The 27,490-nt window shown below is 38.2% G+C and overlaps 1 protein-coding gene across 1 annotated transcript in view; it reads left to right on the top strand.

Moving 5' to 3' along the window:
- The first annotated feature begins 5,747 nt into the window (after positions 1-5,747).
- The window catches only part of LOC121039024 (mucin-19-like), a 29,790-nt gene continuing 8,047 nt past the window's right edge, over positions 5,748-27,490 (top strand). Inside the window, exon 1 of the mRNA XM_040489035.1 lies at positions 5,748-5,865. Within this exon, the coding sequence (XP_040344969.1) occupies positions 5,748-5,865 (118 nt within the window). The remainder of the gene's footprint in view (positions 5,866-27,490) is intronic.

The following is a 27,490-nucleotide window of genomic DNA, read 5'->3' as shown; positions in this document are numbered from 1 at the left end:
TCAATGGACATTTGGGCTCTTTCCATACTTTGGCTATTGTTGATAGTGTTGATATAAACATTGGGGTGCATGTGCCCCTTCGAAACAGCACACCTGTATCCCTTGGATAAATACCTTGTAGTGCAATTGATGGGTTGTAGGGTAGTTCTATTTTTAATTTTTGGGGAACCTCCATACTGTTTTCCAGAGTGGCTGCACCAGTTTGCATTCCCACCAACAATGCCAAGAAGATCCTCTTTCTCCACATCCTCGCCAACATCTGTTGTTGCCTGAGTTATTAATGTTAGCCATTGTGAACAAGTGTGAGGTGGTATCTCATTGTGGTTTTGATTTATATTTCCCTGGTGATGAGTTAGGTTGAGCATTTTTTAATGTGTCATTTGGCCATCTGGATGTCTTCTTTGGAGAAGTGTCTATTCATGTCTTTTGCCCATTTCTTCACTGGACTATTTGTTTTTTGGGGTGTTGAGTTGGATAAGTTCTTTATAGATTTTGGATACTAACCCTTTATCTGATATGTCATTTGCCAATATCTTCTCCCATTCTGTCAGGTGCCTTTTAGTTTTGCTGATTGTTTCCTTCGCTGGGCAAAAAGCTTTTTATTTTGATGAGGTCCCAATTGTTTATTCTTGCTTTTGCTTCCCTTGCCTCCAGAGACGTGTTGAGTAAGAAGTAGCTGTGGCCAAGGTCAAAGAGGTTTTAACCTGCTTTCTCCTCGAGGATTTTGATGGCTTCCTGTCTTACGTTTAGTAGGTCTTTCATCCATTTTGAGTTTATTTTTGTGTATGGTGAAGAAAGTGGTCCAGGTTCATTCTTCTGCATGTCGCTGTCCAGTTTTCCCAGCACCATATGCTGAAGAGACTGTCCTTATTCCATTGGATATTCTTTCCTGCTTTGTCAAAGATTAGTTGGCCATATGTTTGTGGGTCCATTTCTGGGTTCTCTATTCTGTTCCATTGATCTGATTGTCGGTTTTTGTGCCAGTACCATATTGTCTTGATGATAACTTTGTAGTACAGCTTGAAGTCTGGGATTGTGAGGTCTCCTGCTTTGGTTTTCTTTTTCAAAATTGCTTTGACTATTCAGGGTCTTTTCTGGTTCCATACAAATTTTAGGATTGTTTGTTCTAGCTCTGTGAAGAATGCTGGTGTTATTTTGATAGGGATTGTATTGAATACGTAGATTGCTTTGGGTCATATCAACATTTTAACAATATTTGTTCTTCCTATCCAGGAGCGTGGAGTATATTTCCATTTTTTTGTGTCTTCTTCAATTTCTTTCATAAGCTTTCTATAGTTTTCAGTGTATAGATTTTTCACCCTTTTGGTTAGATTTATTCCTAGGTATTTTATTGTTTTTGGTGCAATTGTAAATGGGATTGATTCCTTGATTTCTCTTTCTGTTGCTTCATTGTTGGTGTATAGGGATGCAACCGATTTCTGTGCATTGATTTTATATCCTGCCACTTTGCTGAGTTCATGAATCAGTTCTAGCAGTTTTTTGGTGGAATCTTTTGGGTTTTCCATGTAGAGTATCATGTCATCTACAGAGAGTGAAAGTTTGACCTCCTCCTGGCTGATTTGGATGCCTTTTATTTCTTTGTGTTGTCTGATTACAGAGGCTGAGACCTCCAATACTATGTGGAATAACAGTGGCATGAGTAGACATCCCTGTGCTTTTCCTGACCTTAGGGGGAAACCTCTCAGTTTTTCCCCATTGAGGATGATATTAGCACTGGGTCTTTCATATATGGCTTTTATGATCTCAAGGTATGATCCTTCTATCCCTACTTTTTTGAGGGTTTTTAGCAAGAAAGGATGCTGTATTTTGTGAAATTCTTTCTCTGCATCTATTGAAAGGATCATATGGTCCTTGTCCTTTCTTTTATTGATGTGATGAATCATGTTAATTATTTTGTGGATATTGAACCAGCCCTGCAACCCAGGTATAAATCCCACGTGGTTGTGGTGAATAATTTTTTTAATGTATTGTTGGATCCGGTTGGCTAGTATCTTGTTGAGGATTTTTGCATCCAAGTTCATCAGGGAAATGGGTCTATAGTACTCCTTTTTAGTGGGGGTCTCTGGTTTTGGAATCAAGGTAATGCTGGCTTCATAGAAAGAGTTTGGAAATTTTCCTTCCGTTTCTATTTTTTGGAACAACTTCGAGAATAGTTGTTAACTCTTCCTTAAATGTTTGGTAGAATTCCCCTGGAAAGCCATCTGGCCCTGGACTCTTGTTTTTTGGGAGATTTTTGATAACTAGTTCAATTTCTTTACTGGTTGTGGGTCTGTTCAAATTTTCTATTTCTTCCTGTTTCAGTTTTGGTAGTTTATATGTTTCTAGGAATTTGTCCATTTCTTCCAGATTACTATTAGTGTATAATTGCTCATAACATTCTCTTATTGTTATTGTTTCTCTGTGTTGGTTGTGATCTCTCCTCTTTCTACCTTGATTTTATTTATTTGGGTCCTTTCCTTTTTCTTTTTGATCACACTGGTTAGTGGTTTATCAATTTTGTTAATTCTTTCAAAGAACCAGCTTTTGGTTTCATTGATTTGTTCTACTGTTTGTTTGTTTGTTTCAATAACATGGATTTCTGCTCTAATCTTTATTATTTCCTGTCTTCTGTTGGCCCTGGGTTTTATTTGCTGTTCTCTTTCCAGCTCTTTAAGGTGTAGTGTTAGGTTGTATATCTGAGACCTTTCTTCGTTTTTAGGAAGGCCTGGATTGCTATATACTTTCCTCTTATTACCACCTTGCCTGCGTCCCAGAGGTTTTGAGCTGTGGTGTTACCATTTTCATTGGCTTCCATGAACTTTTTAATTTCCTCTATAACTTCTTGGTTAGCCCATTCATTCCTTAGTAGGATGGTCTTTAGTCTCCAAGTATTTGTTACCTTTCCAAATTTTTTCTTGTGGTTGATTTTGAGTTTCATAGTGTTGTGGTCTGAAAGTATGCACTGTATGATCTCTATCTTTTTGTACTAGTTGAGGGCTGATTTGTGTCCCAGTATGTGATCTATTCTGGAGAATGTTCCATGTGCACTCGAGAAGAATATACATTCTGCTGCTTTAGGATGAAATGTTCTAAATATATCTGTTAAGTCCATCTGGTCCAGTGTGTCATTCAAAGCCATTGTTCTCTTGTTTATTTTCTGTTTAGATGATCTGTATATTGTTGTAAGTGGGGTGTTAAAGTCCCCTAGTATTATGGTATTATTATCAATGAGTTTATGTTTGTGATTAATTGATTTATATATTTGAGCGTCCCACATTTGGCACATAAATGTTTACAATTGTTAGGTCTTCTTGGTGGATAGACCTCTTAATTATCATATAATACCCTTATTCATCTCTTGATACAGTCTTTATTTTAAAGTCTAGATTGTCTGATATAAGTATGGCTACTCCAGCTTTCTTTTGTGGACCATTAGCATGTTGGATGGTTCTCCATCCCCTTAATTTCAATCTGAAGGTGTCTTTAGGTCTAAAGTGGGTCTCTTGTAAACAGCATGGATCTTGTTTTCATATCCATTCTGTTACCCTATGTCTTTTGATTGGAGCGTTGAGTCCATTGATGTTTAGAGTGAGTCCTGAAAGATAAGAATTTATTGCCATTATGTTGCTTGTAGAGTTGGAGTTTCTGGTGGTTTTCTCTGGTGTTTTCTAGTCTTTGTTGCTTTTGGTATTTTTTTTTCCTTTTTTTTCTCCCCTCAGAGAGTGCCCATTAAAATTTCTTGCAGGGCTGGTTTAGTGGTCATGAAGTTTATTTTTTGTTTGTCTGGGAAATTTTTTATCTCCACTTCTATTTTGAATGACAGGCTTGCTGGATAAAGAATTCTTGGTTGCATATTTTTCTGATTCAGCACATTACATATATCCTGCCATTCCTTTCTGGCCTGTCAAGTTTCTGTGGATAGGTCTGCTGCAAACCTGATCTGTCTTCCCCTGTAGGTTAAGGACATTTTTTCCCTTTCTGCCTTCATGATTCTTTCCTTGCCTGAGTATTTTGTGAATTTGACTATGATATGCCTTGTTGATGGTCAGTTTTGCTGAATCTAATGGGAGTCCTCTGTGCTTCCAGGATTTTGATGTCTGTGTCTTTCCCCAGGTTAGGAAACTTTTCCGCTATGATTTGCTCACATAACCCTTCTACCCCTTTTTCTCTCTTCATCTTCTGGGACCCCTATGATTCTGATGTTCCTTTTTAATTTCCTCTATAACTTCTTGGTTAGCCCATTCATTCCTTAGTAGGATGGTCTTTAGTCTCCAAGTATTTGTTACTGATTTCTCTAATTCTTTTTAAAAAAAAAATTTTTTTTAACGTTTATTTATTTTTGAGACAGAGACAGAGCATGAACGGGGGAGGGGCAGAGAGAGAGGGAGACACAGAACCGGAAGCAGGCTCCAGGCTCTGGGCCATCAGCCCAGAGCCCGACGCGGGGCTCGAACTCACGGACCGTGAGATCGTGACCTGAGCTGAAGTCGGACACTTAACCGACTGAGCCACCCAGGCGCCCCTGATTTCTCTAATTCTTAAATCAGGCTCTTTTGGCTTAGTCTCTCTCTTTTTTTCTGCTTCATTATTCTCCAGAAATTGTCCTCCATAGGTGATTCCCTGCCCTACCTCATCCATCCTTGCTGCCGTGGCATCTATCTAGATTGAAGCTCAGTTATAACATTTTTAATTTCATCCTGAGTAGCTTTTACTTATTTCATCTCCACAGTAAGAGATTCTAATCTATTTTTGACCCCAGCTAGTATTCTTATTATTGTGATTTTAAATTCCACTTCAGACATCTTTCTTGTATCTGTGTTAAGTCCCTAGGTGTCGTTTCTTCCTGCTCTTTCTTTTGGGGTGAATTTCTTCAATTCGTCATTTTGAAGGCAGAAAAGGAATTAATAAGGTAAAAAAAAATTAAAATTAAAAAGTTCAAAACAACACACCCACAAAAAAAATCAAATAAATAATGCTAGGTCCTAGGTGTGTTTTGGTCTGGATGTTGAAAGGGGCTTGATAGATTAGAGGAAAAAAGGGAAAAAGAAAAAAAAAAAGGAAAACGTTTGAAAATTTGAAAAAAAATGAATACAATGAAATAGAATGAAATGATGGAATTAAAATAGAATTTGAAAAGTTTACAAAAAAGTAAAAAATATAGTATAAAAAAGAAAAAATAGTTTTAATAAAAATTGAAATAAAAATTTTTCCTCTTTCTATATTCAAGAAAAAGAAATGAAAAAGAAAAAAAATGAATAGATGGGCTAGCGAACAGACTGAAATACGATTGAAATTACATTGTTTTCTCCTAGAAGTCAAACAATGAAACACTTGATAGTCTGTAAACTAAGCAGGCGGGGAGACCTGTGTTCTTGAGGATAGAGGTTGGCCCAGTTGGGCGGGCTTAGTGTAATGGCTCCGTTACCCACTAGATGGCGCTGCTTAGCTTACTGTGGTGGATTGTGGCGCTCGTAGGTGTGTGTGTGTATGCGCATGCGCGGGAGAGGTGAAAATGGCGTCAGTCTCTAGTACGGGAGCTCTAGTCTCCCCGATCAGCAATTGCCTACCCATCCTTTGTCTCCAGCTTCAGTCCACTACCTGCTTTTACACTGTTTGTGACCAAGCCGTCAGAATGCCAGGCGGCACCTCCCTCCTTTTATATCAGATGCAGCTGTATTTCCCCACCCCTCACTTCGGGTGAGGGGACTGTGGTTTTGACCCTTTCTGACCCTCTACGGGAGGGTCCCATGGAGCAATGGCCGGGTGCCGGCTGCACTCAGGAACATTTGCGGGACCATGCTGCTGCCGATGTCCAGAGACTGCGGCTAAGTGCCAGCCCACCTCAGAAAACGTTCACGCAATTGGGTAGCAGAAGCGTTTCAGGATTATGGAAAATCGCAACACACATCGGGCACCAGGCTTCACCCTTAACAACCTTGTTCCAGCACCAGCGAATGTGGTTGTTTTATGGGGTCTGCTGGGACCCCTAGGGCTGCACAGACTCTACCAGATGACCTCCCAGCAGGGGAACCGCCTCTCCACGCGTGGCCTGAAGACCTTGCTCTCTGCTCCTGGGGATTCGCCCTTCCCACCAGAGCACCGCCAGGTATTAAGCTGCGGAGTTTCAGACTCTGCATTCCCCGTTTATAGAGTCTTAATGGAATTTAAACTCTCTCCTTTCTCCCCTCTCCCTTTTTAGTTCAGTCCCTGTGGCTATTTCCACTTTTCTACTTTCTCTCCACCTGCTTTTGGTAGGGAGGGGGGGAGTGCTTTTCCTGTATTCTCCCCCTGTCTGTCCTTTCTCAGCATACAAAAACGGCTCCCTGCACTCTGTGGCTTCTCTCTCCTCCAGTTCACTTCTCTGTGCCACGTACCTGCTGAGTTCTGTGATTCAGGTGATGCAGATTGTTGTGTTAATCCTCAAATCAGTTTTCTAGGTGTGCAGGATGGTTTAGTGATGATTTGGCTGTATTTCATGGATGTGAGATGCAAAAAAAACCTTCCATGCTGTTCTGTCATCTTGGCTCCTCCCCGTAAGTATTTAGAAAATATTTTGGGGGGGAAAGTTTAAGTTTAAAAAGGGAACCCCTGGAATCTAATTCTGGCAAGAACTATTGATTATATGTGAACTACTTTAAAATGAAAAGTAGCAAAAGTAGGAAAAAATCTTGATAATTTTCCTAAATTAAAGGTGAATGTACAGATGTTCAGATGAGAGTAGATAAAATCTAAAACAGACTTTGCATCTTTATGTAATTCATCACTGTAGATAGCTTAACACCTATGTTGGGAAACCCAATGCTTCTCATCAGCAATATAGTAAATTCTTAAACTGTGCCATCTCAGGAGAAATTGAAATCCTCATTCTGCATCTTCCCAGTGTCCCAGCCTTGGCGCCATTGTTTCCAGTAGCAATTCAGAATATGACTGTTTAAAAGTACACAGGTACTTGATTCTTCTAGTTCTTGAAGGTATTTGGAGTACAGCTTAGTTTTCAAGTGGGAGCCAGGCCTGTAGTCTGAATGCACTGATTGGTGATCAGCGATAGGTTCTCCCTCTGTGCTGTCCTCTCTCTTCCCCTGGTTTCCAGGGTAACTGGGGAGTCTCTGCTTGGGGGAGTCTTGGCCTAAGACAAAGAGTGGGGAGAGGGAAGCAAGTATCAGCATCTGGGTCGTGGGGGCTACTGCTTGGCCTCCAGAGAATCCACTGTCCCATGGCAGTAGGGCTCAGAAAACCACATTTCATGGACTATCTTATTTGTGTCACTGTGATCGAGGCTTCGTTACATGTATCCATCCCCACTGAGAGGACATTGTTATTATCCACATTTATTTATGAAAATACAAACCAACATGTTAAATGCCGTGTTAGAAGGATTATGAGACAAAACAAATGATCATTGGAGAGAAAAAAAGGAGAGAGAAACCAAGAAACAGACTCTTAACTATAGAGAAAAAATTGATGGTTACAGAGGGGACATGGGTGGGAGGAGGGATTAAAAAGGTAATGGGGGTTAAGGCATGCACTTGTGATGAACACCCGTTGTTAAGTGTTGAATCACTAAATTCCACTCCTGAAACTAATATTAGTTTCTTTACATTTGCTAACTGGAATTTAAATAAAAACTAAAACAAACAAACAAACAAAAGGAAGTATTATGGGAAAATAGAGAATGTGTCCACCCAGCCAGAGTGGAGGATCTGGGAGGATCACACACACAGAAAAGCTAATTTTGAAGCAGACCCATTGAAGAGCTTTCTGTTACGCTGTTCTGAGTTACATGTTAGCTTGTAACAGCAAGGAGATTTCCTCTTATCAAAACAAAAGTAGAGTTGCAAAGGGCTGTATGAGGGTCTTTATTCTTTGTCTGCAATCAACACATTAAGTGCAACACTATCCATGATTTTAACTGCAAACATACTTAATTTGCTACTATGTTGATCAGTGGAATTGATAAGATTTGTGATGTTCTCTCCTCCCATGAATTGCCTGTAGCTGCTTGGATAATGTTTTGTGCATCAGAAGAGAGTAAGACTGATCCTGTTGTTGTTTTGAGGGTGTAGGGTTGGGAGAAGAGAACATTGAGGTTGAGGTTCATCTGATAAAAATTCTGCCTTAGCACAGAATTGCTTTTTCCATGTAACTTTTACGCATTACAATAACCTCTCTCTGATTTCTCATACAATATGGGATTTTGCTATTCATCTGTTTCGTATCTACTACGTCTGAGCTACATGACTGACTGGCACAATGTCTGTGGCACATAATTACATACGGGAAATTAAATTGGCATTGAAAACCTTCTAAGGATTGCTGATAATTTCTAGACAGTTCTTTCTTCTTGCAGTAGGGAATTATAAAATAAATGAGATCATTTCAGTTTTATGTCAAGCGTGCTTGAGTAAGGCTGGGAGTATCTTCATTTAGCAAGAGGGATTTTATTTCAAAGATAAATACAAGTTTTAGCTACATAAAATAGAATGTCTTCATTGACACATTTATTTCAAAAGTAAACATAAGTGGTAGCAATATGTAGTAATATCCTAAGTGAACTATTATGTTAAGCTTTTAAGTCAACTCAGTCACATTTTCATTAAATGCTCTCAATTATTTTATACACTTTGGTGTTCCCATAAAGATGATTAGTATGTGTCAGTTACAGTGAAATAAGTAGTCCTTCATCCACTGAATAATGACATTTTACTTTTTACAACCTCCTTTTGGGTTATTCACTGTATGTTAAAATGGTTTTCCAGGTATTGACTTATTTTTTAAATATCAAAATATAAATTATTCAATTGTTTCTTCAAATAATTTTTACACTTTCAAGGTAATGTGAATAGGAGGGAAGAAAATTGACAATTTGAAATACTGACTGAAGATTTTTATAACGTGATTGCACATTATGGAAAAAGTGAAGAAATATTCAACTTAAATCTTTAATCATTGGTTGAAGGCCTGTGTGTCAAAAACTTGTGGGAAAATCTCCCTTATAAGTCTATATAGAGAGAAGAATTATTTTTTTTTCCCTTTTGTGCATCAGAATTAATGAAACTGGGGGAGTGAGGAGCATGGGCTCTGGGGCTCATTGTTATCCTGGCTGTCCTGTTCAATTTCTTTTGTGTCAATGTCCTCATTGTAAAAGAGTAAAAAATACTATCACATATAGCTGTGAAAAACGTATTCTCGGATCTTCCTTATCCTCAAACCTAAAAGAACTTTTAGCTGCTTTATATTTGTTGATGGAAGGAAGGTGAGTTTTGAAGTTTGCAGCTGGTATATGGAGACAATATTCTGATTATTCATTCTGTTGAGTTGCTTAAGTGACAGACTGTGGCCTGTGGATCGTGTATCGCAAGTATCAGCAGCTGAGAAAGTAGTAACTTGGTATCCCATCCAACTAACACACTGAGTATTTGTCCTGCCTTTATTCAATGACAGCTAGGAGAAACTGATTTTGTGTGAATCAAAATAATATGAAAACAAATTGACCTTGGCTTCATTTCCAGTAATATGGCAATGATTTGGAGAAGTCCACCTGTTGAAAACTAAAAAGTTTAGATGAAAAGGAAGATCTGACAAGATGGTATGGAATTATCAGTGAGGGTAGGAACACAGCGATGTAAGCAGAGCACCAAAGCTGCCCCCCTCCCTGGGGGGAGCATTTGATGGTCCTAGGGAACTTGAGCTTCAGATGCCTCAGCTTTGAGTGGATTGGAGGGCAGAGAATATATCCCAACACACCCACACTTAAGGCTCAAACAGACGGCTGTTTCCATTAGGCAGGGACACTGAAGGGCTACATCTCTATGTAAGTGGGAAGCAGGCATAGAACTGTCCCATCATCTCCCACTGTGGGGGACAGCCCAAGAGTTCTCCTTCCTGGGGCTGCAATCCAAATTCTCATCATCCATAGTTTAAGAACAAAATCACTCGAACTATTGATTAAATTAAAAATGTCTTGGGGCGCCTGGGTGGCGTAGTCGGTTAAGCGTCCGACTTCAGCCAGGTCACGATCTCGCGGTCCGTGAGTTCGAGCCCCGCGTCAGGCTCTGGGCTGATGGCTCAGAGCCGGGAGCCTGTTTCCGATTCTGTGTCTCCCTCTCTCTCTGCCCCTCCCCCGTTCATGCTCTGTCTCTCTCTGTCCCAAAAATAAATAAACGTTGAAAAAAAAATTAAAAAAAATGTCTTAAAGTCCTTGAATTGACAAGGAAAATGGCAAAGGCATTTCGATTTATATTTTGATAAATAGATATGTGTTGTCCTTTCTAGAGTAACCACTAAAAGAATAAGGACAGAATGTGTAATTTACAAATTAATTGAGGAGAAAAAAAGAAATTATAAAATATTTTTCAATCCAAATGAAGGCAAGAAATGAGTAAACTAGAATCTTAAAAAAAATCAGACAAAAAAATATAACCTAGGTGTACAATCCAATATATCAGTTTTTACATTAAATGTAAATATACTTGGTAATCCAATTAAGAAAAGATTTTTCAGACTTGATAAGAAATAAAAATCCATCTGTTCACTATGAGATACAACTAAATTTTAAAAATACATAAATGTTGGGCACCTGGATGGCTCATTCCGTTAAACATCTGACTTTGGCTCAGGTCATGACCTCCCGGCTCATGAGTTTAAATCCGGGTCGGGCTCTGTGCTGACAGCTTGGAGCCTGGAGCCTGCTTCAGATTCTGTGTTGCCCTCTTTCTCTGCCCCTCCCTCGCTCATTTTCTCTCTCTCTCTCACTCTCTCCCACTCTCAAAATAAATAAACATTAAAAATAAAAAAATACATAAATGTTGAAAATAAAATAATAGAAATACACACAGACACACAAATGGTAACCAAAATGAAACCAAGGAAGCTATATTAATAGACAAACTAAACACTAAGGCAAATATCATTACTAGAAGTAAAGAGGATCACTTCATGATACAAGGTGTTTAATTCATTTTGAAGATGTAACTTTTAAATATATATGCAAAATATGCATTTGAATTTATATAATCACACATTTTCAAATAAAGTAAAATTAGCAAAACTGCACAAAATAACTAGACACATAAGAGTGAGAAGTTTTAACAAACTTCTCTCAGTAATTGATAGAGCAACTTAGAAGAACAAATCAGGACAGAGGTTTGAATAGTACGATGAGCAATTTTGACATGATGGAAATAAAAAGAATATTGCAAACTATATCTTTACCATATGTGTTTTTTTTCAACCACACAAAGAACATTTATAAAACTTACCATAAACTGGCTCACAAGCCATTAATTTAATCATTTAATTTTAAAGGGCTGAGATCATATAAGTTTATTCTCTCACCAAAACGTAATTAAGATAAAAGTCAATTGCGAAAACGTGTCACAGGTTGGCAAGCCAACTCTGATATAGGAATGTGTGCAGGAGGTTTTTCAGGGAGTACTTTACGGGTCCACATATGGATGGGGGGTGGGTAGAAAGGAAGCAGGATGGGGCAGAGGAAGAAGTTGGGTGTGCCACACACATGACAGGACCTCCGTTAACTTCATGAAGAAATTTGTACCCACGTAGACCAGGCATTATGTGGGATGCCTGGAGAGGGCAGAATGAACTTGAGCATGACAACACTCTGAGCAGAGACATCTGTAGGAAAGGGATTAAGACAAGTTGACCAGCTCCCAGCCAACGAGGAAAGGTGTCTTTCAGTTCTGGGTGGCATTGAGCAACATCTATGGGAGATAACCAAAGTCACTATACATCTCTAAAGTAATAAAACACATATATCCATCACCAATTGCTTTGAATGCATTTATTCATTCCAGTATGATTGGGATGAGGTTTTGTAGGACTTATGGAGCATATGGGACAGAAGACATAAATGAGGATCTACCAAACGTGGGAGTCGAATTAAAGATTCACTCCTCAAAGCTGCAACCCCAAAGAAGTAAACTCTCAGGTAAACCAGATCCTACTCACCCCACACATTTACAGCCCTTCCCTCCAAGTAAAATTGTGTTGATGTTGAGCATAGCAAGGTGGTGATAAAAGAATCAGAGCCATTGTAACTCTGAAGTCATAATAGATTTATAGACCAGATTTACATCACATGTGTTTCCAAAAAACATCAGAAGATTTGCTGCCGAAAGTAGTTCCACCAGTGGTGTTAGGCACCTGGAAGAGGAAAACTGGCATTTTATCTGAAGGAATATACACTTATTCTATCAGCCAATTAATATAAATAAGTTTTTAAAGACAATAAGCAATATTATACAGTCCAAATAAACAAAGGCTACAAGAAATAAGACATGAGAGAGAAGATTCAGGATCATCTCAGAGCAGGAGACCAGCTAAAAGCTTAAATATGTGAATAGTGAAACATAAAATCTGAGATAATAACAAATGTGGAAATACATATAGGGTGCAGGAAACTGTAAGTATGACAGGAGATTTGGCTTGCAAATTGTCATCTTCTCCTTGTATCTCTGACCATCTTTCCTGTGTATGTGACTGTGTTCAAATTTCCTCTTCTTTTTTTTCTTATTTTTTTTTAATGTTTATTTTTTTTTTTTTTTGAGAGAAAGAGAGAGATACAGACAGGGGTGAGTGGGGGAGGGACTGAGAGAGATGGAGACACAGACTCTGAATCAGGTTCCAGGCTCTGAGCTGTCAGCACAGAGCCTGACATAGGGCTCGAACTCATGAACCGTGAGATCTTGACCTGAGAAGTCGGACGCTTAACTGAATGAACCATGCAGGAGCACCTCAAAATTCCTCTTCTTATAAGAATACAAGTGATAGTGGGTTAGAGTCTACTTCAATGACCTCATTTTATTTTAATTGCCTCTTTAAAGACCCTATCTCCAACTATAGCTATGTTTTGAGGTGCTGTAGAATTGAACTTCAACATCTGAATTTTTGAGGGGACACAATTCAGCTCATAACACCATCATTTCAAAATGGGGGAGAGGATGAGATGGCAGAGAACATACTGGGGAAGAAGGCTCTGGAAAACATCCATATTCAGAAACAACAGAAAGAGACAGACAGAGACGTAGATAGTTTAAAGAAGGAGATGATCAGTGGAATCAAAAGTGGGGGGATAGTCCCTGAGGATCCATCTGGGCTGAATAAAGCAAATGAGTGTGGTGATGAAGCCATTATGTGATGATCATTTAGAGACAGTTTATAGAATGAAAAGCTAACTGAAGTGGGTAGAGAAGAATGTGTAACTATGAAGGCACAATGAGGATGAAAATACAGCCTTGAATGTTAAGAAGTAGAAGAAAGCTGGAAAGAAGGAATTGATATAATAACCATGGGGATAATTGTGCAGGACAAATGATAGGGTGATGTTTAAAAATATGGCTTTAGGTTGAGCACAGGAAGGTGTTTCAGTGATACTAATGCCGAGAGAAAACACAGATAATAAAACTTTGTCTGGAATATGACTTACTATGGACCACCTTATCAAGAGAAGGCCAGTGTCCAAATTCATCTTAAAATTTTACTCAATGCCAATATCATATCCTACTCAGAACCCTGACAGAATTTTTTACTCTCTTATAAAATCAATATTTGAACATTTCTTCTGGGGCACCTGAGTGGCTCAGTTAAGCATCCAAGTCTTTTTTTCAGCTCAGGTCATAATCTCAACAGTTGATGAGTTCGAGACCCACATTGGAAACCTCCAATGCAGAGCCTGCTTAGGACTCTCTCTCTCCCTTTTCCTCTCTGCCCCCTCCCACTCGTGTGTGCTCTCTCTGTCCCTCCCTCAAAATAAATAAATAAACATTAAAAATAAAAAAGAAAATCTGTTCTGATATTACCAGTTTCGTCTAACTATTACTATACACAATTTTGAGGTGTTAAATTGAAGGTGGTAATTTACTATGGAAAATTGTTTATTATCAATATCTGATGTTAAGCACAATGTATGTTAAATAATTATATTAATTTAAATAATATTTATTCAAGAATTTAATTGTATTTTTATTTTTTTTTGGTGTGAAACTTCCCTTATAACAACAATTTTCAAATTTCCAGACATTCAACTTTCCAATATAATATCAGAGCATAATATATATGAAAGTAAGGAACTTCTTGTCCCATAATCCAAATAAGTGCTGTTTAACATTTTCTGTATTTGCTTCTGGTACAACTGTTAGTTAAAAAAAATAAGCTGTCTTGCCCATACTGATGCTAGTGTTCTTTCAACTGTTGACTTTTCCTTTGACAGCCTGTCATTAAGTGTACGGACACTTAAGCCACATCCTTTTAAATCAAGAAGGAAACATTTGACTATTGTTCTTTTTGGTGGATATGCTTTTACACTATGTACAGTTGTTATGCAATACATGTTTTAATATTATTAGATGGTTTTATCTGATGGGTATGTTGTTACAAAAGAGTTAAAGTGTTTAATTTCCTTATAAAATACAAGCTAATGAAAAATTCCAGAACTAAAATGAGTCAGCCTCCCAGAAAACTTAATTTCTTTTTAAGAACCCTCTTCAACATTTGCCAAGTTGGTAGTTTTAATTCATTTTAAAACTGTTCTCTTATAGTAATATCAATCATGGATACTTTAAAATTTTAGAAGGCAAAAAAGAAAACCTGCAGTGTAGTCTTGAAAGGAGTGGCTTGGGGAGGACAGAAGCACTAGAATCCAGAAAATGTCGTCTGTAGCTGTCACCACAGAGCCTGAAGGATCCTCTGTCCCCCTCTCTCTACCCCACCCCAGCTTGCGCTCTCCCAAAAATAAATAAGACTGGGGCGCCTGTGTGGTTCTATCAGTTAAGCATTCAACTTTGGCTCAGGCCATGATCTCTTGGTCTGTGGGTTCAAGCCCCATGATGGGATCTGTGCTGACAGCTCAGAGGCTGGAGCCTCTTTCGGATTCTGTCTGTCTGTCTGTCTGTCTCTCTCTCTCTCTCTGTCTGTCTGTCTTCCCCTACCCAGCTCATGCTCTGTCTCTCTCTCAAAAATCAATAAATATTAAAAAACGTTAAAAAAAAACTCATGGAGAGGCAGTCAATATGAATCTAGTATATTGGCATTTTATTGTCTTCTTGACTTTCAGGGACATGGTTTTGAGAGTGCAGACAACACTGACTCCATCTTGTTCATGCCCTCACAATGATCTCCCTGGGGCTACGTGTTCCAGGCCCCTTGGAGGTTAATGTGTGCCCTGATCTGAGTGAAGGAAGGCTTGTTCTGATCTTCCCTAAAGTGGCGCACAGAAAAGACCACTTTAGATAACTAATAGAGATGACCTGTGCACAGGAGTTCCCATTTTAGATAACTACCCGTTGGCTTCATCCCAATGCCCCTTGCTTTACAAAAACTGTGGATTACAGTCCAAACTGGGCTGAGAATAGCTGCACAACGCTGGGGTTGCCTGCTTCCACTTCAGTAAGTCACCCTGACTGACCCTGTCAATGTATCGAAGTGGCTTGCTTCACTTCTCGGTCTTAAAGTCGTTTCTTAGGGTGGAGGATACTTTACTGTCCCGCCTCCACCTTCTCACAACTATAAACCCAATTTCTTCAGTAGTTATTACCATGATAGTGAAAAAGATGTAGGACTTTGGACTATTTATTTTACTACAGGCAACTGAGCTGGTGAAACGAAACAAAACACTGCTGTTAGGGCATTTTCCCCTTATAATAATTGAGGGTGAATCTGGACTAGAAGTTTCAAATGGTGGTAACTTTTTCCTAACTGTCAGTATTTCCCCAGTTTTACTGTAGCGTGTCTAACTCAATATATTATATTGAATTAAATCTCTTTATAAAGGGCTTCGATACTAAAATGTGTTTATCATTATTATTGCCATTATTATTTAATGTAATCTTTATTTTTGACCACAATAAGTTATTCCTTAAATTACTTATTCAATATTTAGTGAGTACCTAGCATGTTCCAAGCTCTTTTCTAGGCACTGGGACTCTGCAGCGAACAAAACACATAAAAATCCCTGCCCTAATTGAATTTAAATTCTAGATCAAGTTAGGGTGGCTCAGTCAGTTAAGCATCTGACTTTAGCTCAGGTCATGATCTCGTGGTCCGTGTATTCAAGCCCCACATCGAACTCTGTGCCAACAGCTCAGAGTCTGGTTTCTGTGTCTCCCTCTCTCTCTCTCTCTCTCTGCCCTCCCCGCCCCCTCTCAAAAATAAATAAATAAACATTAAAAAATTCTAGTTCTAAAGACAGACAGTAATTAAATGTATTAAACAGATTAATTAAAAATATACATTAGATGGTGGTAAAAAGCTATGGAGAAAAATAGAACTGAGAGTAGAGGACAGGTCATGATCTCATGGTGGGGAGATTGAGCCCCTCATGGGGCTCCTTGCTGGGTGTGGAAGCTGCTTAAGATTCTCTCCCCCTCTTCCTCTGCTTCTCCCTTATGCTCTCTCCCCCTCTCTCTCAGAGAAAGAAAGAAAAGAAAGAAAGAAACAGAAAAAAGAAAGGAAAAGAAGGAAAGAAAGAGAAGGAAAGAAAGGAAAGAAAGAAAGAAAACAAGAAAGAAAAGAGATTAGAGGGAAGAAGTGCTGTTCGGTGAGGTTTGTAAAGTATTCAGAGAAGGTGTCCATGTGAAGCTGGTTTTTAAAGACTTAAATGAGATGAGGAAGTGATATCTATGGGAAGAATTAGCAATTATATAGACATATAAATGACTTAGAAGACATTTAAAAGAGCATTAACTTGTTTTGAAATTAAAATATTTAGTTTTAATAGTATAAAACATTGATGGTGCCAAAGAATTATGTTATGTAACTATCTTCTTGGACATCTGTTTAAAACATATGCAAACTATCCATATTTAAGAACTTTTATATATAGATAGGCTTTAACTCACTAAGGCTAAAGTTTAATCATAACCCTAAAAAAGGTTATTTTGGTGGAAGAATAATTACAGCATGTAGAAGTGGATACTAGCTATTTGCAAAGTATGTCATTAAAATGCAAGTTTTAATGAGGTGAAAGAGCACATTCTGTGGATACCTGAGGGGAGCGTATTCCGGGGAGTAGAGACAGCAAATGCAGACACTCTGAGGTAGGACTCCCTAGTGAGCAACAGTGACAGCACAGAGGCCTTTGAGCAAAGTGTGACAGCACAGTTTGGAACAGAGAGAGTGAGAGCAAGCAGGCAGGAGGTGAGATCAGCATTGGGGCTGATGAAGTAGGGTCGTGGAGACCATAGTTCTGGTTTTATTTGGTGTGTGGGGGGGTGGTCCCTGCAGGGTTTTGAGTAGAAGAATACATAGTATGAGTCAGTTTGCACAGGGCCATGCTGGCTGATGTTCTGAGATTATAAAATGGAAACTAGCTGGAAGTCCACGGTAGTAATCTAGGTCAGAGGTGCTGGTGGCCTGAATGAGGGGAAGCAGAGGAGGTGGGTGAGATTTTAGTCTGGATATATTTTAAATTGAGAATGAACAGGATTTTCTGATGCAATAAGTGTGTGTGGGAGAGATGGTGAAAGAAAATGAAAATTCAAGAATGGCTATACATTTTGGGGGAGGTAACCCAATTAACTGAGATAAAGAGGACACCGGGAGAAGCACATTTGTGGAAGGAGAGAGTTTGGAGTTTCATTCTGGGCACATTAAGTGTAGTTGCCTATTAGACACACAGGTAAAGATGTGGAAAATAAGCCTGGAGGCAGGGGAATAGTCCAGGGCTGGATTTATAAACCCGGAGGTCATGACTATCTGAGTGGTATGTGAATCCATAGACCTTGGGTACAATCACCAAGAGAGTGAAGTGTCTAGAGAAAAAGAAGAGCTCCAAAATTGAGTCTCAAACCTTCATGTTCAGAAGTGCTGGAAATGAGGAGGATTCAGCAGAGGAGAATGAGAGGGAGCAGCAAAGGAAGAAGGAAAACCATGGAAACGGCAGAAATCAAAGTGTTCTAAGAAGGAAGAATTGATCAACCATGCATCAAATGTTGAGAGGTCAATAAAATGAAGACTGACTACTCCCCACTGGATTCACAAAAGATCACCTGTGCTCTTTATTTTTGTGCCATAATGGAGTGAGAGCTTAATGGGTCATGGGAGAATGAGAAATCAGGAACTGGGGTCAGTGAACACCAGTAACTCTTGTGAAGTCAAACAATTAACGGGAGAAGAGAAATGGGAAAAGAGCAGGGAGGGAAGTAAATTCAACAACTTTTTTTTAAAAAAATAGCCTCATAGGGGCGCCTGGGTGGCGCAGTCAGTTGGGCGTCCGACTTCAGCCAGGTCACGATCTCGCGGTCCGTGAGTTCGAGCCCCGCGTCAGGCTCTGGGCTGATGGCTCGGAGACTGGAGCCTGTTTCTGATTCTGTGTCTCCCTCTCTCTCTGCCCCTCCCCCTTTCATGCTCTGTCTCTCTCTGTTCCAAAAATAAATAAACGTTGAAAAAAAAATTAAAAAAAATAAAAATAAAAATAGCTTCATAGAGATATAATTCAGATACCATAAAGTTAATTTTTTGTTATATTTATTTTTCTTAGTAAGAACAAATAACAGCAAGTATTTATACGGTTGGAATTAATCCAAAAGAGAAAAGAAGCCTTAGTGATGTGGACAGAGGTGAACAAATTACTGGCATTAATGTTCTTGGAGGGAATCCAGTGTGCAGATGGGAGCATTGACCTTCCATGCTGGCACAGAGACTTCTTGTGTATGAACGAGAAGGCAGGCAGAACAGGGTCCAGACACCAGTAGATGGATATACTTGGGGATGGGAGTTTATAGAGTTTCTCCTTTGATGGCTTATATTTGCTCAGTAAAATTGGAAGTAGGGTCATTAACTGAGAGGGAGGATGGAAAGGAGGCATTGGATATTAGAGAAGAGAAGAGAAAATATGAAGAGTGTGAAGGCAAATAGACTAGAAAATATAAGTGCCTGACTATCTTAAGGGCCCATTTGGGGTAATAGATTTAAGAGAGACAATTAGCATGACTATATTTTTATACTGTCATGTTCATCTGCATGGTTTAGGTAGGGAAAGGAAATGAGTTTAATTTAAACCACGGTTGGGGTTTTGCCAAGAAAGCAAGCACAGGGTGGGGTGGGGTGGGGGGATTCAACGGAATTAAGAGCACATGCAAGGGAATGATGATAATAACTCCCTGTAGAATGTAAGCCAAGTATGAGGGTACTTGAATTGTTGAGAGGAGTGAGGATAAATGCAATGAAGCAGGATCAATGGATTGTAGGCCCCAGGAGAACCAGCAGATTCTTGGAATCACACTACTAGAATGAGTGACCTAGAAAGAGAAGTGGGTGACAAGACATTAGAATGCTTGAAATTGCATTTGACTTTTTTATAATGCATGTTCCACTTGGAATCCTCCGTGATTCTGCATGTCCAGGTTTTATCTACTTTTCTCAGGTTCAGTCCTTAGACTACCCTCTCCATGGAATTTTCCCTGATTCTCAGAAGCTAAAAGAATGCCACCTTCCTTCGAGCTTCCATAGCATTTCAGCTGAACTCTGTTTATGGAAAAGTTCCCATCTTGCATGTATTCTTAGTTAGCCCAAAGTCTCAAAGTAAGTTTATTCCCTTCTGGTCTATGTAGGCCACTGTTGACACATAGCAGAATAATAATATAATGATAATCTGAGAAATGGGCTCTCTAAGACCAAATCTCCTTCACAATGCAGTCATGTATGATTAAACAACAAATACATAAATGTCAAAAGGGAAACGTTGCCCCTTAACTATGCTTTTTTTTTCTGAGTTGGAGAAAAATCTTCAATACACAGTCTTTATCTGCAAAGTATTTTTTTTTAATTTTTTTTTCAACGTTTATTTATTTTTGGGACAGAGAGAGACAGAGCATGAACAGGGGAGGGGCAGAGAGAGAGGGAGACACAGAATCGGAAATAGGCTCCAGGCTCTGAGCCATCAGCCCAGAGCCTGACGCGGGGCTCGAACTCACGGACCGCGAGATCGTGACCTGGCTGAAGTCGGACGCTTAACCAACTGCGCCACCCAGGCGCCCCTATCTGCAAAGTATTTAAACGGTCAGAGCTGGGGTTTGGACAAAGTCAGCGAAGTCGGTCTTTAGCCCCTCCAACCTGTTACCTCCTCTTCTGTTCTTGGAGTGCGTCCTCTCCACAGCACTCCTATGTCTATTGTTTGCCCACCCTCAAATCCCTGCCCCATGAAGAAAACTCTGATACTGCACTGATGTCAGATTAAAAAATGCATGGCCTTCAGTAAATGCATTACCCTAAACAGGAGAACACATTTAAAATATTTAAACCTGTTGAATTCTGTCCTGTTTCAAAATGACTTAAGGAATCACTTAGTAGACTAAGATTTGATGAGGACAGGAAACACATGAATAAAAGCATTCACTCTATATTGGTAAAGCCCCATGAGAATGCAGGGCTCATTTATTTCCTTCAGGTTAGTTGAGAATGAGTGGATAAAGGGGAAGGAAAGGGTTGCTTATCCATAGTTTTCCCCTTTTCCTGGGATTTTTCTGCTTTTCTGGAGAGATTAACTGAGAATTGTTTTCCCTTTGGCTACTGAAATCCTTTTCTTTTTTTCTTTTATTTGAGGATAGTGGACACACAATGTTACATTAGTTTCATGTTTACAATTTAGTAATTTGACAAGTTTATACATTATGCTATGTTCCCCACAAATGTACTGAAACTGTTCCTTGACGGTGATTGAGAGCAGATGAGAAACAGAGACATCATCAAAGCTATGGAGTTGGCCCTTCTATGTTTCAGGTCCACCTTTGATGGTCAGTCATCTCTACCCTGCTCAGCGTGGACTAGACCTCAAGACCATGACTTGAACTTCCTCCTCCTACCCTAGAATATCTACATGTATAATTCATGGGTGGTATTTTCTATTTAATTTTATTTTTGTTCTATAACATTCTTTTTCTTTTGTTCTCATTTTCATGTCTTCTAGTTATTTATATACTTTATGATAAAGGTCATGGTAAACATGTAGATCATTGGAATATCATGTGTCCTTGTGAGTAATAAAGCATTACAGTAATAGTAGTGCATTGTATGTCTTAGTATATCTACTCCTATACTTATACCTATGTGATAATTTTATATTTCTGCAAGGAAATACCTAATAATATATTGGTAGGCAAAGAGTTCTTTGTTTCAAGGTAGGTTAATGTTTAAAATACATTTTGTTGTTAAGGGAGAGATAATATTACAATATTGAATCACACTATTTGAGTTTCTTGAGGTATTAAGACTTTTACAATGATTAATAGGGTACAGACAAATGTATACCACTGGCATATTTGGTTTTTAATCCTAGAGCTTTTTGTTCCTGCCTTTGCTGTTTGCACAAGGGTTGCAAGAAGGCATGGTCTGGGTTTGTCATGAGCTGGACCTGATCCAATATAGAAGATGTCACAGAAATAAGACACTAAACTGACTTGAAACGGATTTCATCTTTGGCATGCTATTATATTTATCTTTGCTCTATCATCACTAACTTTACCACACCTAGCCCATGACGAGAGACAGAGGTAATAGTGGGTATAAAACCTACGGTTACAGGGTCCCTCACAGATTTGGTTCTTCACGATGACTGGTCCCCATTTCTAGGTCCCAAATCACCACCATGAAGTTGATTTTTTTGTATTTGGTTGTGGCCCTTTGCGTCTTCTGCAAAGGTAAGGGACTAATTTAAATAATCATTTCAAATTTGATAGACCCATTTATACATTTGCTTAAATGTTTAGTGTCAAACTTTTTCTCTATCATAAAATTTTCCTTTACCTCAGTAGGATAATGGTAAGGATAGTAGGATAATAAGAAAACTAGATTTTCATCCTACTCAGGCTTAATGAGTTTATTTTAAGGAAACATTAATTAATAGGTTACTCTAGATGCACATGGTATTACTTTTGGTATTTATCTTATCACAGTTTATCTTTTGATGACTCTATCTTGAACTTAAAATCCGCATTTAGACTAAAGACCCACACAGGTAATTGCAATTTTTACAAATCACCAATTAAAAGGCTGGTTTGTCACAAATTTTTTTTTTGTAGGGAAACTATTTCTTTTTTTTTTTTTTAATTTTTTTTTTTTAACGTTTATTTATTTTTGAGGCAGAGAGAGACAGAGCATGAACGGGGGGAGGGTCAGAGAGAGAGGGAGACACAGAATCGGAAGCAGGCTCCAGGCTCTGGGCCATCATCAGCCCAGAGCCCGACGCGGGGCTCGAACTCACGGACCGTGAGATCGTGACCTGAGCTGAAGTCGGACGCTTAACCGACTGCGCCACCCAGGCGCCCCTTTCTTTTTTTTTTTTTTTTTTAATTTTTTTTTTTTTAACGTTTATTTATTTTTGAGGCAGAGAGACACAGAGCATGAACGGGGGGAGGGTGGGAAACTATTTCTTAAACTAACAACTTTTCTGGATATTTCACAAAGTCAGTTAATTAATTTCTAAAATTAATTGAAAAGTAGGACATCATTAATTTTGTTAATTAAAAATTGAGCAAAATGGAAAAAAATCTTTAGAAACAAATGTATTTCTTGCTCTTTAGTTCTATTTATAAACAGAGAAGAAAAGCAACAAGATCTGAACATGAGGAAAAAAGTTCGTAAAAGGGAGAAAATTCATTCTGTATCTAAATTTAAAACCTATTTTTTAAATTTGCGAGTAGAGTACTATTTACTTTTCTATGAGAAGCCAAAATGTGGAGGACTATGATTATTTGTTGTGATTAAGAGAAAATATTTTTATCCTTAAGCCAACTACCTGGGAAATCATCTGATGGACCATTAGAAAATGACTATTCAAGTAATGGTGACTTTCATAATCTTATATAGCAGTTTATTATATTCTTTGCTTCTACTTTGCATAAATGTGTTTATTTCTTAAATAACAATGCACAAAACACATTATTTTCAAAGCATTTATTAAATGATATTGTATCACAAAAAATGTTTTAAAAGTATTTAGTGAAGTATATTAAGTTCACCGGAGAATTGGAAAGAATTTCTAAAATAAATTCTTAAATATCTATGGTGGCTTTAAGAATGATTACGAATACTTAAATAGGATTTCCATAGATTGGTGATTTTTTTTAAATGTTTATTTATTTATTTTGAAAGAGAGAGCGAGCATGTGCGTGAGTGGGGAAGGTTGTAGAAAGGAAGGGAAAGAGAATCCCAAGCAGGCTCTGCACTGTCAGTTCAAAGCCTGTCCTGGGGCTCAATCTCATGAGCCACCCAGGCACTCTGGTTGTTTTTTTTTTTTTTTTTTTTTTTTTAAACAAAAACAAGAGATTATATGTATTAATAAAGCCATGTTGAGATATAAGAAACATACCTGGAAAACGTTCTGCAGAAATTCCAGGTGCCTTAGTTGAAATGAATTTTTCTTCCTTAGTCAATCAGCTCCATAGTCCAAACAGACTCCCTTTATTTTCTTTACATTATAGAATGGTAAAGACTTCAGGAGTGGAAGCTGGTAAAGGCAGATATTTGGGAGGCATTATGTGTTCAATAAAAAGAAAAAATTACATTGTTTAACCATAACTGTACTAAGAAAAGGAAAAAACAAAACAAAACAAAATAAAACAGTACCCTGGCTAAGTGGAAAATAACTTTAGTGATATGAAATATAGGACTGGCATGAAATATGTATAATCAAGTATTATTTTTTATGTTTATTTGTTTTTATATTTTTTAAGTTTACTTATTTTGAGAGAGAGCAAGAGATAGTGAGAGTGTGGGGAGGGGCAGAAGGAGACGGACAGAGAGATTGAGAGAGAGAGAGAGAGAGAGAGAGAGAGAGAGAATCCCAAGCAGTCTCCCATCGCCAGCACAGAGCCCAATGCAGGACTCGACATGGGGCTTGAACTCAGGAACCATGAGATCATGACCTGAATGGAAATCAAAAGTCGGAGACTCAACCAACTGAACCACCCAGGCGCCCCTATTTATTTATTTTTGAGAAAGAGAGTGAGAGAGTGCAAGCAGGGGAGAGGCAGAGAAAGACGGAAACAGAGAATCCCAAGCAGGCTCTGTGCTGTCAGTACAGAACCAGATGTTGGGTTTGAACCCATGAACTGTGAGATCATGACCGAAGCTGAAATCAAGGGTTGGATGTTTAACCCACTGAGCCACACAGGCACCCTGACCGAGTATTATTTTTCCTGCATTATCCTGTTTTCTCAGTAGAGTAAAATCTATATAATTACTTTTTCTTTCTTGTTCTTTTCTCCTTTTCTTTCTTTCTTTTTTTTTTTTTTTTTTTTTTTTTTTTTGTCTTTTGTCCAATTCACTGCTTGTGAAGACACTAACCAGAAATATTTAGGGCAAAATCAAATCAGGTGAAATTTCAATCAGAAAATATACTTCAGATTAACAGCAGTAAAAGGCTTTGATAATGTGAAAAAGATATAAAATACTGACTAATATAAATTTGTGGTTTTAATTTATTTGGCCATATGTTTTTCCAGTGAGTTGACATTGAAAACTTAGATTTTTAAGTATGTTGCTAGGTAAATAAATTACCTACATTTACGTAAGAAAGCTCCAAAATAATAAATTAATGCTGAAAAATAATAATTTTCAGATATAAAAAGTAGATTGCTTGGATTGAACTTAAAAGAATGGAAACAAGAAGAATATTATTTTCTTATAAAAAATATGGTATGGAGAAGTATAAAATGACCTAATTGTTAATACTTTTTCTTCTTCTTTTTTTAATAGATGGAGAAGCCCTATTTTACAGACAAGAATCAGGTCCGTATCTTCCAGAAATTTATCTTTACTTTGAGACATCAAGGTGTATTCCGAGCCTGCTTCTTCTTTTGGAACATAGGGATTTTTTTTTACAGGTTTATTGAGATACAATAGACATATAACACTTCATAAGTTTAAGATATACAACATGATTTGATACATGTGTACGTTGTAAAATGATTACCACAATACAGTTATTCAACACCCTTACCATCTCACGTAATCACCTTTTTGTGTGTATGTGTGGTGAGAATTTTTAAGATCTATTCTCTTAGCAACTGTCAAGTATACAATACAGTATTACTAACTACAGTTAAAGAGCTATTAATTAGATCCCCAGAACCTATTCATCTTAGAACTAGAAATTTGCAGCCTTTGATAAACATCACCCCATTTGTCCCAACCCCCAATCCCTGGAAGACACCATTTTACTTTGTTTCTGTGAGTTCAATGTTTTTAGATTCCACATACAAATGAGATTATACAATATTTGTCTTTCTTTGTCTGACTTTTTCCCTTAGCATAATGTCTTAAGGCCCATCCATGTTGTCCCAAATGGCAGAATTTTCTTTTATTATGGTTGAATAGTATTCCATGTGTATATATGCGACACTTTCTTTAGCCATTTGTCTGTCGATGGACACTTAGGTTGTTGGCTATCATCAATGATGTTGGAATGAACATGGCAGTGTCGATACTTCCTGGAGATAGTGATTCCATTTCCTTTTGGATATTTACCCAGAAGTGGAATTTCTGGGTCATGTGGTCATTCTATTTTTCTTTTTTGAAAACCTCCATACCATTTACTCTAATAGCTGAACCAGTTTACATTCTTGCCATCATAGAAATCAGAAATCAATTTGTTTTGTATAAACTTGATTTGGGAATGAAATACTATGACTCCTTACTCATTTATCTCACACGATTGTAAACTCCTCACGGATAGGATTTTGGTCTATGATTTTTGTTGGGTATTCACAATACTGAGAACAGTAGCTGTAATGAAACAGGTAATTAGATCATACTTGTTTTGAATTAGAAATATAATTTGGGATTGTTTATAGTGTTCGTTCTGCATACAAGAATTTTCCATATGAAAATAACCAACTTTTTGCAAAGTAAAATTTCTGAAATGAACTGCAGATACTCTATCTTTTTACCCAAGAATACAAGGAACTTCTGAACACAGCCTAATCTTTTTGGGGAGACATAAAAGTGAATGCCAATTATCACATTATATATCACGCAATGATGCCCTTGGGATCTAATGCTGTGTGGAAGATAGTTGGGCCCTACCCTAAAGATGGTTTCTAAGTATATGCTTTTGATTTGCCTTTCTGTCTTCTCATTTCTATTGAACATTTAACTCTGTATCTTTTTAAAAAATGTTTATTTATCTTAGAGAGAGAGAGAGAGAGAGTGAGCAAGGGAGGGGCAGAAAAAGAGGGAGACACAGAATCTGAAGCAGGCTCCAGGATCTGAGCTGTCAGCACAGAGCCCCACCTGAGGCTTGAACCCACAAGCCATTAGATCATACCCTGAACTGAAGTCTGATGCTTAACCGATTGCAGCACCCAGGTACCCCATTAATTCTGTGTCTTGATAGGGTTATTATGTCTGTTTTTTATGCCCAGTTCCAATTTTTATTCCTTGCTTTCAGTCTGTTGGGATGATAATACCGTTGATTCAAGCTCATTAGTCTTTTTTTTTTTTTAATGTTTATTTATTTATTTTGAGAGAGAGAGAGAACACGAGCAGGACAGGGGCAGAGAGGGGGAGAAAGAATCTCAAGCAGGTGCTGCACTGTCAGTGTGGACCTGATGTGGGGCTGTTCCCAAGAATGGTGAGATCATGACCTGCATCAAAATCAAGAGTCCTCAGCCGCTCAGGCACCCCAAGCTCATTAGTCTTGCATCTGTTTTAAGAGAAAGTGTGCTGAGTGGGGCCCATGGGATTTCTTTCTGATGGGTAAAGTTCATGCATGGGTTTTGTAACACCTCTATTTATTGCAAGAGGATTTGGGAATGACTTTTGGACTACAAACTACATTTTAAATAATTAGAATTTTCCAGGTATTTAACCTATATGGAGAATGTTATTGTACAATTTTCTTTCAAAGGATTTATATTATCTCCAGACCATTCCTTCATAGCTTTTGGCTAAATATGTGTATATGTAGTTGTATGTGTAATTACATACAACTTGGTTTTGGCAACAATTTATCAGAACACGTGGGAAACTCTTTATCTTATAACTGGCTCTGTTTCTGGTTTGACTTAATTTATGCCTTTGTTTCTGGCATAGGTTTGCTGACCGTAAGTCCTGGATTTTCTAGGACAGTCCAATTTCTGCAAGTTTATCTTATTTGAATGATGTAGGCAGTTTGGTTTTAGGAAATTTTTGAAGATTATAGAGCATGGAGAAACATAAAAAAAGTCTATAATCCATTAAGTACCAAAATTAAAATGGTATACAAAAAATGTGGTTTTTTTTTTTGAGGTTTCTTGAATGTGAATTTATGCAAAATTCTATTGCCATTGTTAAATGTTATTTTTATATTTGAGAGAGACAGAGACAGAGAGAGAGAATGAGCAGGGGAGGGGCAGAGAAAGAGGGAGACAGAGGATCTGAAGCAAGCTCCGTGCTGACAGCAGATGCCCATTGCAGGGCTTGAACCCATGAACCGTGAGATCATGACCCGAGCTGGAGTCCAATGCTTAACCAACTGAGCCACCCAGGCACTCCACCA

The sequence above is a fragment of the Herpailurus yagouaroundi genome, unplaced genomic scaffold (assembly GCF_014898765.1).
Source record: "Herpailurus yagouaroundi ecotype Mexico unplaced genomic scaffold, PumYag 166, whole genome shotgun sequence".
In the NCBI taxonomy this organism is placed as follows: Eukaryota; Metazoa; Chordata; class Mammalia; order Carnivora; family Felidae; genus Herpailurus; species Herpailurus yagouaroundi.
Note: the sequence above shows the minus strand (reverse complement) of the source record. Positions and strands in the feature narration are given on the sequence as shown.